The sequence below is a fragment of the Pongo pygmaeus genome, chromosome X (assembly GCF_028885625.2).
Source record: "Pongo pygmaeus isolate AG05252 chromosome X, NHGRI_mPonPyg2-v2.0_pri, whole genome shotgun sequence".
Classification (NCBI taxonomy): domain Eukaryota; kingdom Metazoa; phylum Chordata; class Mammalia; order Primates; family Hominidae; genus Pongo; species Pongo pygmaeus.
In genome coordinates, this window is record NC_072396.2 from 157,745,087 (window position 1) to 157,759,631 (window position 14,545).

General features: G+C 44.8%; 2 protein-coding genes across 7 annotated transcripts in view; one reads left to right on the plus strand and one right to left on the minus strand.

Annotated features, from left to right (window-relative positions):
- Nucleotides 1-1,835: 1,835 nt before the first annotated feature.
- CETN2 (centrin 2) lies at nt 1,836-5,652 on the minus strand. Its single transcript, XM_054471372.2, has 5 exons — nt 5,510-5,652; nt 4,403-4,561; nt 3,950-4,078; nt 3,342-3,479; nt 1,836-2,438 (listed from the first exon to the last, which is right to left on the minus strand). The coding sequence occupies exons 1-5, from the start codon at nt 5,510-5,512 to the stop codon at nt 2,349-2,351; spliced, it is 519 nt and encodes a 172-aa protein (XP_054327347.1). The 5' UTR covers nt 5,513-5,652; the 3' UTR covers nt 1,836-2,348.
- A 13-nt stretch (nt 5,653-5,665) lies between these two features.
- Nucleotides 5,666-14,545, plus strand: part of NSDHL (NAD(P) dependent steroid dehydrogenase-like) — a 38,429-nt gene continuing 29,549 nt past the window's right edge. The window contains exons 1-4 of one of the 6 annotated variants that reach the window (XM_063660407.1): nt 5,793-5,919; nt 6,430-6,501; nt 7,768-7,861; nt 8,880-8,951. The gene's annotated coding sequence lies outside the window, so the exon portion shown is untranslated. Of the gene's footprint in view, nt 5,920-6,429; nt 6,502-7,767; nt 7,862-8,879; nt 8,952-14,545 lie in introns of all 6 variants that reach the window. The other 5 variants (XM_063660406.1, XM_054471347.2, XM_054471349.2 and 2 more) reach the window with 5 other exon arrangements.

Consider the following 14,545-nt stretch of genomic DNA (forward strand, 5'->3'; position numbering starts at 1 on the left):
TCAATTTCAAAACTTCTTTTTAATTAACTTTTTTTTCTTATCCCTGAAACTGTTTTTTTTTTTTTTTTTTTTTTTAATTTAAGTTCCGGGATACATGTGCAGGACGTGCTGGTTGCGTAGGTAAACGTGTGCCATGGTGGTTTGCTGCACCTATCAACCTATCACCTAGGTGTTAAGCCCCACATGCATTAGCTATTTCTCCTGATGTTCTCCCTCCCCCCACACCCCCACCCCCGCTGCCACCGACAGGCCCCTGTGTGTATTGTCCCTTTCCCTGTATCTACGTGTTCTCTTCGTTCAGCTCCCACTCACGAGTGAGAACAAGTGGTGTTTGGTTTTCTGTTCCTGGGTTAGTTTGCTGAGGATAATGGCTTCCAGCTCCATCCATGTCCCTGCAAAGGACACGATCTCGTTTAATTAACTTTTTTTCAAAAGAGTGTTTCCAGGGTTACAGTTAACAGTAAAATTGGAGACAGGGCCCAGTCTTTTCACTCCTTTCCAATATTATGTCTTTTATCCAATCATATGCCTCTTATTAGAAAATCACAATACAACAAAGGTCAAATCCTCCTAGGAAATGCTATCAACAGACTTTGGGGACAGTAATGATAGACGCTTCATGGACCCACATTTAACAACAAAGCTTATGTAATAACTATAGCAAAAGAATGGAAGTAAGACTGAACACTTCTGAATCCTCTTGTTCTTGAACACCTTCAAGCCAGGTCCTCTCTGTAAGTTTGTATTTCACCTCCAGTGATTCTGAGTAGGCACAACTCTTCTCCCCATCACACAGACATGAAACTCCAGGCACCTAGAGAAGTAGCTTGCCCCAAATTGCCTGACGAGCAAGTGGGTGTGTGTGAGAATCCAGGGTTTGGGCTAGTCTGGGCTCTTCCCCCAAGTTTTTCTTAAGGAGCAGTCCCTCGGCATGAGACTCATCTGGGGGATGTGGTAAAGTTCACATTCCTGGGCCCCCAAGTCCTACAGGATGTCAGGATCCAGGCATGAGACCGAGGGCCAGGCTTCTGGCCTCTGTAACGTGCTCCCCAGGTAGGGTTACCAGTGGCAATACAGGATGCTTAGGTAAATTTGCATTTAAGATCAACAACGAATAAACAAAAAATCCAAATGGGATATAGTCATACTAAAAAAAAATGCATTGTTGATCTGAAATGCAAATTTACCTAGACTTTCTTTTTATTAGCTAAATCAGGCAACCCTATCCCCAGAGGACCAGCCTACCCCCAGAAATTTGAAAATCTGTTTTCTCCCTCTCCATGTGAACAAATGAGCATTCCATCATTGTTCATTTTCTATTCTCCCTCACCCCTTCTGTCTCCCCACTCTCACCCTGGAGCAGAGACTTTAATGTCATCCACCAGGATTTCTCTCACAGGTAATCCCATGCAAGGCCAGGAAGATGGTTGGATAGGGTCACTCAGCCCAACACACCTCCAAGAGTCGATGAGATACCATAAGCAAATAAATTCATGAGAGGTTGGCTGAATCCATCCTAGTGTTGGATTAGCCTGGCTCTCCCCATTTTATTCAAGCACAAATTACTAACAAGACTCTTTTCCAGTCTTACATTTTGCCAAAACTATTTTTAGAGCATCATTTAGGCTTAGGTGATATAAAAATTCTGCTAGTTTTACAAACCAGCAGGTTCCCAAGGCAAAAAGCAATTCACGCCAGGAAAGTAGCAAAGGATTATTCATTTTCTGTCCATAGGCTGGTAAGGAGTTTCGTATCTAATAGGCTGTCTTCAACACAATAATTGAGAAGAGGAACTCATAAGCAAAGCGAAAGAACTCATCCTTAGAGAACACAAGTTCAAACTGAGAAAGGTTTTATTTTTAAGACAAAACAAATAGCATTAACACACATCCAAATGCCAGTGCAAGAGTTCACTGGGTTTATAAAAGAGAAAACTAAACTCAAGTGTCAAATAAAAACTGGAGCCATCAAGAATGACTGCTTGTGGCAACACAGGTGTAACATGTGCTCGTCTAAAGTCGTTCTGTGTTTGTGGATATGTGGAAATGCATGACAAGAGGGAAACAATGCAAGGCAAAATGGCAGGTGCTCAAAGCTTTAAGATCCTTTTCTTCACGCTAGTGTGCTCTTGTTTTGCTTTTGAGAATTAGGGTAATTCGCAGGTCATTTTACAAAGAACTGTAATATCAAAGAACACTTCCAAACGGCTAAAATAGGCTCAAGGTCACTATTAAACTGATAAGAGGTCCGTGGGGGAAAAGTTTGTGTTCTCAAAAGCCAGATTTCACACCATGGCAGGCACTAAATCTAGTTACATGTGCTTGCAGTAGAAAGAGAAGACACTGATCTTAATAGAGGCTGGTCTTTTTCATGATGCGCAGGAACTCTTGCTCACTGACCTCTCCATCTCCATCTCGATCAGCTTCGTCAATCATTTCCTATATGACAGTAAAGATCCAGGTTAATTTATAAACTAATGCCAAAAGGTGACTAAGTAATAGATGTTTTTTTTTAGAGACGGGGTCTCTATGCTGCCCACACTGGTCTCAAATTCCTGGCCACAAGTGATCCTCCTGCCTCAGCCTCCCAAAGTACTGGGATTATATGCATGAGCCACTGTGCCTGGCAAGCAATAGACTTTTTTTTTTTTTTTTTTTTTGAGACGGAGTCTCGCTCTGTCGCCCAGGCTGGAGTGCAGTGGCTCAATCTCGGCTCACTGCAAGCTCCGCCTCCCGGGTTCACGCCATTCTCCTGCCTCAGCTTCCTGAGTAGCTGGGACTACAGGCGCCCACCACCGCACCCGGCTAATTTTTTGTATTTTTCGTAGAGACGGGGTTTCACCGTGGTCTCGATCTCTTGACCTCGTGATCCGCCCGCCTCGGCCTCCCAAAGTGCTGGGATTACAGGCTTGAGCCACCGCGCCCGGCCGCAATAGACTTTTAATCTATGTGAATAGATAATTTTTATCTATGTGAATAGATAATTGTAGTCCACCCAATGCCAGTATGCTACTCCTGATAATTGCTTGGTTTCTGATAAGTTATTTGAAAAGCAACTCATACTTTGTCAAACATATCACCTGGGAGGGACCTTGAAGACTACCTTGACTAGAGGGATTCCTGGAACCTAAAATAGTAAGCAAAATTGTGCATATGTGCATTTTTCTGGAAGCAGGGTTCATAGGTTTGTCTGACTATTAAAGGAGAATTAAGTTGTCTGCAGAGGGACAAAGTACACTGGCTTTCCTTCAAAGAAGTGCTCACACTAGGGAAAATGTAACGGAAAAGTCACAGAGGGCTCAAAGGTGGGAATTTTAAGTTCCAGTGTGATGCATTACAAACCTGCAGCTCCTCATCAGTCAGGTTCTCACCCAACTCCTTGGCCACGCGTTTCAGATTTTTGAACGAAATCTTCCCAGTTTCATCATCATCAAAGAGCTTGAAAGCTTTCAGGATTTCTTCTTTGGTATCTTTCTCAGACTTAAGAAGTAGAACATAAAACACATGAGTAGGGGGACATCACGGTTACTCGTGTCCTGTAGCCCTGCCACTGCCTGGTCAGGTCACCCTTTCCTTTTTAACAATGTAACTCGAGTCTAGACTTGCAGCAAGTGTCAGGAAGCCCATTTTGGCCTCAAAGAAACACCAGGCAAGACAGGCACTCCATCCAAGGTGACGTTTGCTACCTATCCCTATATCTCTCCCTATCCCATATCTGTTTCCTAACTGATTTGGAATTCTGTGGGAAGAGGTATCTGCTTGGAAGTCTTGAGGAAGAAGCACAAGGGCTTGTTTTGGGAGCCCAAAGTAACATGATGGGAGGGCAGGCCTCCTGATGCAGCTGCTACCTGGACTGCTCTGTGGTCACATGACTGTTTTAACAGGAAGATGCCATGGGCCTCTGCAGATGACTGGGGCTCCATACCATGCTAATTGTCTTAGCTACTTACCATTTTCTGGGTCATCACAGTTAAAAAGTCACCAAAGTTCATTTTTCCTGTCCCTTCCTTATCAATTTCACTTATCATTTTCTTAATTTCTTCTTTCTTGGGTTCAAAGCCCAGGGCCCTCATTGCCACCTATAATGAAAACAGGATCGTCTCAATAAGCACATCTAAACTAGCAGGAGCAAACATAACAGTGTTGAGAGCATTAAGCCAGAATCTGATGTGGTCATGTTAATATGATTGGGAAACACTATGACATTGATCTAACTGATATTTGCAATCAATTTTATTTAATAATACTCAAGGTAAGTAAAGACAGGAAAACAGCACAGTACAACCTCCCCTGTTACTTACTGCAGGGAGAAGAGGGCAAAAGGGGTAGAGAAGTGATAGGGAGATGACAAGGAAGAGGCAGGGGAAAGGAAGGGCAGTACGGCAGGAATGCATAGAGCTTGCCTTAAGTTCTTTAACATCTATGGTGCCAGTTCCATCCGCATCGAAAAGATCAAAAGCTTCCCGGATCTCCTGCTTTTGCTCTTCAGTAAGCTCAGGCTTAGGGCTCATTCTTTTTCGCTGAGAACTTGATGCCATGTTTGCCTTCTTAAAGTTGGAGGCCTTTATATGTTATGCAATACACAAGCACAATAATATACCATACAGTCCATATTTACATAACATAGTTACAGACACCCATATGTATTTTTGAAGTCATTTATATAACCAATTCCAAAGCTTTGCTTAACAAGAAAGATAACAGGGTTTACTGGCAAGAACAATGAATCTTTCCATGAACTTCTACCCCTCCCTTTTCTTTGCTGTTGTTTCTAGAAGCAGGGAGATCACTTGTTCAGTAAGGATACCTCTTACTGAAAATCATCCCAAAAGAGAGCTAGTCAAGAAGATGACTGTGAATAACTAGAGATAATCAGCTCTTCCCGAATGTGGGGATCCTGGTTCTGAAAACAGTCTTACGATGCCCACTCCCAGTACTCCGCTTCCCAGTAAGTACTCCGACTTCCCAATTACTTCTAGATTTGGCCAAATATTAGTAAGTTGTTAAGATGTATATTGTGTCAGTATCAAGTAATAAAACTCAATCCATCTGGCACTTCCGTGCCTTCTCCAAGAAGCTAAAGCATCCCCTGAATGCCCCTATATTTAAATTGTAAAAAACATTTTAACAGAACAAAATACACCTTTTCCCAGCTCTGTGTGGAAATTTTGGCAGAATGAGGCGGCCAGGGGGGCCAAAGTCTGAGAGAGTCAGGGGCCTGTGAGGGATTCGAGTCTTTTTTGCCCAGGGAGGTTCACCGAGGGGATCAGGGAATGCAAGGGGAGCCCGAGGGGCGGGTGTGGGCCTGTTGTGGGTGAAGAGGAGGCAGCAGCGAAGCGCAGGCCCAGTAGGTTGGTTAGCGTCTGTACCCTACTCTCCCGGGAAAGAGCTCAAAGGAAGGACTGGTGCGCTAAAGCCGAGAAAGGCGCAGGAGAGGCGGCGTGGCCGAGCTGGGGCCTGGGAAGGGCTCAGCCGCTGGGCGTGGGGCGCGACAGAGCGGCAGCACTCACCATAGCCAAAGGAGTCCGCTGCCGGTTGTTAGGCAACCGACGTGTACACTGACTCGGCGCCGTTCCCACCGCCCCGCGCGCGCAGCCCTGCTCCTCATTGGCCGTCCGCTTGTCGCCGCCTCTCCCTATTGGTGCAGGGCCGAAGAGGGTGGGACTAACCTGGCAAAGCCCAGGCCCAGCGCGGGGAGGGGCACGCTGGCGACAGAGACCGGTCTTTATTGGGCAAGATCACGCCGTGAGCGCCAATTGGCTGAGTCGTCGCCGCGCTGGGCCAATCCTCTTGGTGGAGGAAGCTCGGCTGATTCTCGGCTCACGCGGGAGGGGAGTAAAGGGTGGCGCTCCGGGGCTGGAGTTCAGTGGGTGCAGTCTGCTTGCGAGCTGAGGCCAGCCAGGGGGGCGCCTACGGACGGGTAAGAGTCGTTTCCTTGCCATTGGAGGCCACCCTGTGTCAGCGACTGGGCAGTGCGGGAGGGTGAGGAGCTACGGGGCCGCCCGGGTCAGGTGCTTTCTGGGTTGATCTAAGGCTGCGTTAGGGACCGAGTGCATCAGAGCAGCCAGAAACGATTACCTTGCGTGTTGGAGCAGGGACTGTACTCACGGGGCAACTGAGACTCGGAGAGGGGAAGGGGTGTGCTGAGCGTTGTCGCAGAGGTCGGACGGCTGGGACCTAGGAACTGAATCCAGCCGAGGCTTGCTCTTTGAGGGTGGCCCTTCGAGAGCACCCCTAGACTGACCCAGATGTATAGGCCCCAGACCAGGTTCCAAGAGAGGATCACTTTAGATCTTACCTGGCTAAAAGCAGCCCAGGACGGTGAACTGGGGCCTTTGGGAACGGACTTTGAAAGGAGTGAGGGGGATGTGAGCGAGTATGAGGGGCGGGGAGAGGTCATCAAAATATACTCTTTTTAACACCCACACAGTGCAGATAAGGAGGAGCATTCCAGGCCGAGACGCCCTCATCAGCAGAGTCACAGGAGTTTTGGAAGTGAGAGGTATGCTTGGAGAATTAAAAGGGAGCGTGTGCAAGGGCTGTGGACTGAGATAGACCTGCAGAAGTGGAGCTGGACGTCCAGTTTGCCCTCTTTAGCTATCCCCGTGGCTTTTAGCCTTCACCTGTTTTTCCTCCAGGCATTGGGGCAGTAATCTAGGGAGACAGAGGGCAGAGAGTAACTTTCTCAGCCAGAGAAAGGCCCGAGGCTTATTAGAACCTTTTAAGTGGAGCTGCTGCCCTTCGCCCTCTTCTCTCTTCAGCAGTGAACAGATTCCTGACTTTTGGGTCATCATCATCCCCCCAAGTAGTACGAGCCAGAGTTCTCACCATGGTCTCCAAAGCTTGGTACGACGTGTCCCCTCCCATCGCTCCACAACTCTTCTCTCGTCTGGCTCGCTCCAGCCCCAGAACACTGGCTTTGTGGTTGAACCTCATGTGCCAGCCACACTCCTGCCTCTCATCTTTGTCCCAATTGTCCTCTCCGCCTGCCTCCTCTTAAGCACCCTATTTAAGTATTGCAGGCCCCAGTACAAACAAGCCACTCACCTTGCTCTACTTTTTTTTCCAATAGTTCTTATCACCTTGTGACCTACTGTATATTTTGCTTGTTTATTTTGCTCTTTGTTGTCCCTCCACTAGAAGGCAGGCTGTCTGGGGGCAGGCATCTTTGTTATATTCACTACTGGTACTCCAGGACCTAGAACAGAGAGGGGCACATATTAGACAACCGATGAGTAGCTCCCCTGTTTCCCAGCTCTCACCTAGCTAGTCTTCCCTGCTCTATCAGGTTAATCTTCGTAGTGAACGGCCCTGGTCAGGGCATCTCCCTGCTCTTAAACCTTCAGAGCCTGGACTGTAAAGGGCTCCTTAGCCTGGCCTGTGATCCCTCTGCCCAGTTTTGCCCCTGCTAACCCTTCTAGCTTAATGTGCCTCCACACCTTGCTTCCCACTCCATCAGCCTGCAGATCGGAAGCCTGACAGTACAAGGGAAAAACACAAGTTCTGTGCAGGCTGTGTGCAGGCTGTGTGACCTTGGGCAAGTCGCTTAACCTCTCTGAGCCTGTTTCTCATTTGTTGAGTGAGACCAGTACGTCTACCTGATGGGATACTTTTGCATCTCAATGGGATGAATTACTTATATGTAAAGTGGCCTGATGTTGAGCAGGTCTTCAGGCAATATTACAGTTGACCCCTGAACGACATGGGTTTGAACCTTGTGAGTCCACTTACAGGCAGATTTTTTCTCATCTCTCCCACCCCTGAGCAGCAAGATCAACTCCTCCTCATCTTCCTTCTCAGCATACTCATCAGGAAGACCATGAGGATGGAGACCATGATGATCCACTTTCACTCAGTGAATAGTAAATATATTTTCTCTTCCTTATGATTTCATAGTAACATTTTCTTTTCTCTAGCTTGATTTATTGCTGGGACACAGTATGTAATGCATGTAATGTACAAAATATTTGTTCATCAGCTGTTTACATTATTGGTAAGGCTTTGCCAACAGTAAGCTATATTAGTGAAGTTTTAGGTGAGTCAGAAGTTATATGTGGATTTTTGACTTCGGGGCTCTGTGCCCCTAACCCCCACATTGTTCAAGAGTCAAATGTAGTTCTTGTCTCTGATTTGCTCTTGTCATTCCCCCTGCCCACCATGCCTGGAGCCTTAGACTTGTCCAAAATCTCTTCCCCACACTGCAGCCAAGGTGATCTTTCCAATCGCAACACTCTCTCCTGCTTCCAACTTCTAGGGGCTCCACCATCTTTCCCCCCTTGTAACTCCCTAGCTTGGCACACAGCCCCCACATATTCTCAACTTTGCTCCCGATCTTGCTTCACACTTGCTGTGACACAGCTTGTCACAGTTATAAGAACATGCTGGCTCTGTGCCATCACTTTGTCCTTCCCAGCCCTGGCAATGGAATGTCTTTCAGGACACCATGCCCTCTGTTTTACTCACTCTTCTGGGGCCTTTTGAAGTCAGCTTAGGGATCTCCTAGTTGGGGCAGGCTTCCCTGAGCCAGTAGCCTGCATTGGTGCTCTGGGCTTGCCCTCATCAGAGTGGAAACGCACTTCTGTGACTCTTTGCTTGCTCCTGTCTCCCACCCTAGATGGCGGGCTCCTTGAAGGTTGGCAGTGTGTCTTTGTCAGCTTCTGCCTGATGGTGGCTGGCATTTGATAACTTGTGAATGAGGAAATCAATGAATGAGGTGACACCTGGGGGTTCTTTTACAAGTTACAGCTCCCACTTTAACCCTGGGGGTTTGTTTGAGCCTCACAGTAGCTCTGAGGTAGGCAAGAAGGATGCTGTTTTACAGATAAGGCCTCATGGCCAGCGGCAGCACGATAATTCACTCAAACCCATCTTCCATTCCAGGCTGTCTGCTGGGCCTCCAGGGTCTCGTGGTGTCCTACAGGGTGCTGAGTGTGAGGATGACAGCAGAAACAGGTGCAGTGGAAGTGACTCACCTTCCCCGGGGAGGGGGAGGAAGTTTCACAGAGGGGGCAGTTCAGCTAGGCCTTGAAGGAAGAGGAGGCACTCACCGTGGAGAGGAGAGAGAAGGTATTCCATGCAGAGGAACAGCGTAAGCTAAGCTCACAGGCATGCTGATGGGTTTCTGAGAGGTCTGCCACAAAATAAAAGCTGGCGACTTTTTTTTGTCCTAAAAGTAAATAGAGAAACGAACAACTGGTGGAAACATGGACACCGCAGGTCCATGGAAGGACAAGGTCAAGCTGGGTTGCCCCAGCATAATCAAGGCTAAAGTGACACCTCTAAAGAGAAATTACCTCCAAGCTATTGGCCTCACTAATCCTAATCTGGGTATTTTCTTTCCCATATCACATCTTTGAATTCTGAAAGGGAGGCTTTATTGTTGTTCCTACAGGACTCCCGCTTTGCTGTATTTTCTCTAAGAAATATATCCATAATGAAGGTGTGTACCGCCTCAGGCGAATCCTTCTCTTTGCATCTGATCATCTGGCCCAGTCCTGCAGAGGAGGCCAAGCATGAGGCATGAGGTGGTGGGAAATAGGGGAATCCTCTTTTATAATCCAAGGCTTAGGCCCCCATTTCAGGATTCCAAAGAAAGTTCTAAGAAACATTACTTGGCATTCCTTGGATAGCCAAACTCTACTGAGGTGTTTGGGGAGGGGCACTTTGCCTGGTATTGTCTGCCCATGGACTGAAGCGATGAGCTCTCAGTGGCCACATTCTAGCTTCCTGCACTGGACCTTGTGCAAGGGTGGGGCTCCGACAACCTTTCCCCTTTACAAAGATGTCACACGTCTTCTTAGAAGGAGGGGCGCTCTCATCTCTCTCTCTAGTTTGAAACAGAATGTTCTCTCCTTTTCCCTCCAGGAGTCAGTGGTTGGAATGTTCCCCAGCAGGAAGGAGGAGGTTGGGCTAACTTGCTTCTCTCTTCTCGCTTCACCTGAGGCGGCACACACCGTCATTATGGATGTGTTTCTTAGAGAAAATACAGCAAAGCAGGAGTCCTGTAGGAGCAAACGTAAGGCCTCCCTTTCAAGATGTGATATGGAAAAGAAAATACCCAGATTAGGATTAGTGAGGCCAGTGGCTACAAGGTCACATCTCTCTTTTTTTTTTTTTAATTATTATTATACTTTAAGTTCTAAGGTACACGTGCACAACATGCAGGTTTGTTACATAGGTATACATGTGCCATCTTGGTTTGCTGCACCCATCAACTCGTCATTTACATTAGGTATTTCTCTTAATGCTATCCCTCCCCCAGCCCCCCACCCCCCAGGCCCCAGTGTGTGATGTTCCCCGCCCTGTGTCCAAGTGTTCTTATTGTTCAGTTCCTACCTATGAGTGAGAACATGTGGTGTTCGGTTTTCTGTCCTTGTGATAGTTTGCTGAGAATGATGGTTTCCAGCTTCATCCATGTGCCTACAGAGGACGTGAGCTCATCCTTTTTTATGGCTGCATAGTATTCCATGGTGTATATGTGCCACATTTTCTTAATCCAGTCTATCATTGTTGGACATTTGGGTTGGTTCCAAGTCTTTGCTATTGTGAATAGTGCCGCAATAAACATGTGTGCATGAGTCTTTATAGTAGCATGATTTATAATCTTTTGGGTATATATACCCAGTAATGGGATGGCTGGGTCAAATGGTATTTCTAGTTCTAGATCCTTGAGGAATGGCCACACTGTCTTCCACAATAGTTGAACCAATTTACACTCCCACCAACAGTGTAAAAGTGTTCCTATTTCTCCACATCCTCTCCAGTATCTGTTGTTTCCTGACTTTTTAATGATCGCCATTCTAACTGGTGTGAGATGGTATCTCATTGTGGTTTTGATTTGCGTTTCTCTGATGACCAGTGATAATCAGCATTTTTTGGTGTGTCTGTTGGCTGCATAAATGTCTTCTTATGAGAAGTGTCTGTTCATATCCTTCGCCCACTTTTTGATGGGGGTTGTTTGTGTTTTTCTTGTAAATTTGTTTAAGTTCTTTGTAGATTCTAGTTATTAGCCCTTTGTCAGATGGGTAAAATTGCAAAAATTTTCTCCCATCCTGTAGGTTGCCTGTTCACTATGATGGTAGTTTCTTTTGATGTGCAGAAGCTCTTTAGTTTAATTACATCCCATTTGTTTATTTTGGCTTTTGTTGCCATTGCTTCTGGTGTTTTAGTCATGAAGTCCTTGCCCATGCCTATGTCCTGAATGGAATTGCCTAGGTTTTCTTCTAGGGTTTTTATGGTTTTAGGTCTGACATTTAAGTCTTTAATCCATCTTGAATTAATTTTTGTCTAAGGTGTAAAGAAGGGATCCAGTTTCAGCTTTCTACATATGGCTAGCCAGTTTTCCCAGCACCGTTTATTAAATAAGGAATCCTTTCCCCGTTTCTTGTTTTTGTCAGGTTTGTTAAAGATCAGATGGTTGTAGATGTGTGGTGCTATTTCTGAGGTCTCTGTTTTGTTCCATTGGTCTATATCTCTGTTTTGGTACCAGTACCATGCTATTTTGGTTACTGTAGCCTTGTAGTATAGTTTGAAGTCAAGTAGCGTGATGCCTCCAGCTTTGTTCTTTTTGCTTAGGATTGTCTTGGCGATGCAGGCTCTTTTCTGGTTCCGTATGAACTTTAAAGTAGTTTTTTCCAATTCTGTGAAGAAAGTCATTGGTAGCTTGATGGGGATGGCATTGAATCTATAAATTACCTTGGGCAGTATGGCCATTTTCATGATATTGATTCTTCCCACCCATGAGCATGGAATGTTCTTCCATTTGTTTGTGTCCTCTTTTATTTCATTGAGCAGTGGTTTGTAGTTCTTCTTGAAGAGGTCCTTCACATCCCTTGTAAGTTGGATTCCTAGGTATTTTATTCTCTTTGAAGCAATTGTGAATGGGAGTTCACTCATGATTTGGCTGTCTGTTTGTCTATTATTGGTATTTAGGAATCCTTGTGATTTTTGCACATTGATTTTTGTATCCTGAGACTTTGCTGACATTGCTTAAGGAGATTTTGGGCTGAAACGATAGGGTTTTCTATATACAATCATGTCATCTGCAAACAGGGACAATTTGACTTCCTCTTTTCCTAATTGAATATGCTTTATTTCTTTCTCTTGCCTGATTGCCCTGGCCAGAACTTCCAACACTACGTCAAATAGGAGTGGTGAGAGAGGGCATCCTTGTCTTGTGCCAGTTTTCAAAGAGAATGCTTCTAGCTTTTGCCCATTCAGTATGATATTGGCTGTGGGTTTGTCATAAATAGCTCTTATTATTTTGAGATACATCCCATCAATACCTAGTCTATTGAGAGTTTTTAGCATGAAGGGCTGTTGAATTTTGTTGAAGACCTTTTCTGAGTCTATTGAGATAATCATATGGTTTTTGTCGTTGGTTCTGTTTATGTGATGGATTACATTTATTGATTTGTAATCAATAAATGTTGAACCAGCCTTGCATCCTAGGGATGAAGCTGACTTAATCGTGGTGGATAAGCTTTTTGACATGCTGCTGGATTCGGTTTGCCAGTATTTTATTGAGGATTTTTGCGTCGATGTTCATCAGGGATATTGGTCTAAAATTCTCTTTTTTTGTTGTGTCTCTGCCAGGCTTTGGTATCAGAATGATGCTGGCCTCATAAAATGAATTAGGGAGGATTCCCTCTTTTTCTATTGATTGGAATAGTTTCAGAAGGAATAGTACCAGCTCCTCTTCCTACCTCTGGTAGAATTCGGCTGTGAATCCGTCTGGTCCTGGACTTTTTTTGGTTGGTAGGGTATTAGTTATTGCCTCAATTTCAGAGCCTGTTATTGGTCTGTTCAGGGATTCAATTTTTTCCTGGTTTAGTCTTGGGAGGATGTGTGCGTCCAGGAATTTATCCATTTCTTCTAGATTTTCTAGTTTATTTGCGTAGAGGTGTTTATAGTATTCTCTGATGGTAGTTTGTATTTCTGTGGGATCGGTGGTGATATCTCCTGTATCATTTTTTATTGTGTCTATTTGATTCTTCTCTCTTTTCTTCTTTATTAGTCTTGCTAGTAGTCTATCAATTTTGTTGATCTTTTCAAAAAACCAGCTCCTGGATTCATTGATTTTTTTGAAGGGTTTTTTTGTGTCTCTATCTCCTTCAGTTCTGCTCTGATCTTAGTTATTTCTTACCTTCTGCTAGCTTTTGAATGTGTTTGCTCTTGCTTCTCTAGTTCTTTTAATTGTGATGTTAGGATGTCAATTTTCGATCTTTCCTGCTTTCTCTTGTGGGCATTTAGTGCTATAAATTTCCCTCTACACACTGCTTTAAATGTGTTCCAGAGATTCTGGTATGTTGTGTCTTTTTTCTCGTTGGTTTCCAAGAACATCTTTATTTCTGCCTTCATTTCGATATTTACCCAGTAGTCATTCAGGAGCAGGTTTTTCAGTTTTCATGTAGTTGTGCAGTTTTGAGTGAGTTTCTTAATCCTGAGTTCTAATTTGATTGCCCTGTGTCTGAGAGACAGTTTGTTGTGCTTTCTGTTCTTTTACATTTGCTGAGGAGCGCTTTACTTCCAACTATGTGGTCAATTTTGGAATAAGTGCGATGTGGTGCTCAGAAGAGTGTATATTCTGTTGATTTGGGGTGGAGAGGTCTGTAGATGTCTATTAGGTCCTCTTGGTACAGAGCTGAGTTCAAGTCCTGGATATCCTTGTTAACCTTCTGTCTTGTTGATCTGTCTAATGTGGACATTATTATTGAGTAGGAGTCTAAGTCTCTTTGTAGGTCTCTAAGGACTTGCTTTATGAATCTGGCTGCTCCTGAATTAGGTGCAAATATATTTAGGATAGTTAGCTCTTCTTGTTGAATTGATCCCTTTACCATTATGTAATGGCCTTCTTTGTCTCTTTTGATCTTTGTTGGTTTAAAGTCTGTTTTATCAAAGACTAGGATTGCAACTTCTGCTTTTTTTTGCTTTCCATTTGCTTGGTAGATCTTCCTTCATCCCTTTATTTTGAGCCTATGTGTGTCACTGCACGTGAGATGGGTCTCCTGAATACAGCACACTGATGGGTCTTGACTCTTTATCCAATTTGTCAGTCTGTGTCTTTTAATTGGGGCATTTAGCCCATTTACATTTAAGGTTAATATTGTTATGTGTGAATTTGATCCTGTCATTATGATGTTAGCTGGTTATTTTGCCCGTTAATTGATGCAGTTTCTTCCTAGCATTGACAGTCTTTACAATTTGGCATGGTTTTGCAGTGGCTGGTACCAGTTGTTCCTTTCCATGTTTAGTGCTTCCTTCAGGAGCTCTTATAAGGCAGGCCTGGTGGTGACAGAATCTCTCAGCATTTGTTTGTCTGTAAAGGATTTTATTTCTCCTTCAATTATGAAGCTTAGTTTGGCTGGATATGAAATTCTAGGTTGAAAATTCTTTTCTTTAAGAATGTTGAATATGGGCCCCCACTCTCTTCTGGCTTGTAGGGTTTCTGCCGAGGGATCTGCTGTTAGTCTGATGGGCTTCCCTTTGTCAGTAACCCAACCTTTCTCTCTGGCTGCCCTTTACATTTTTTCCTTCATTTCAACTTT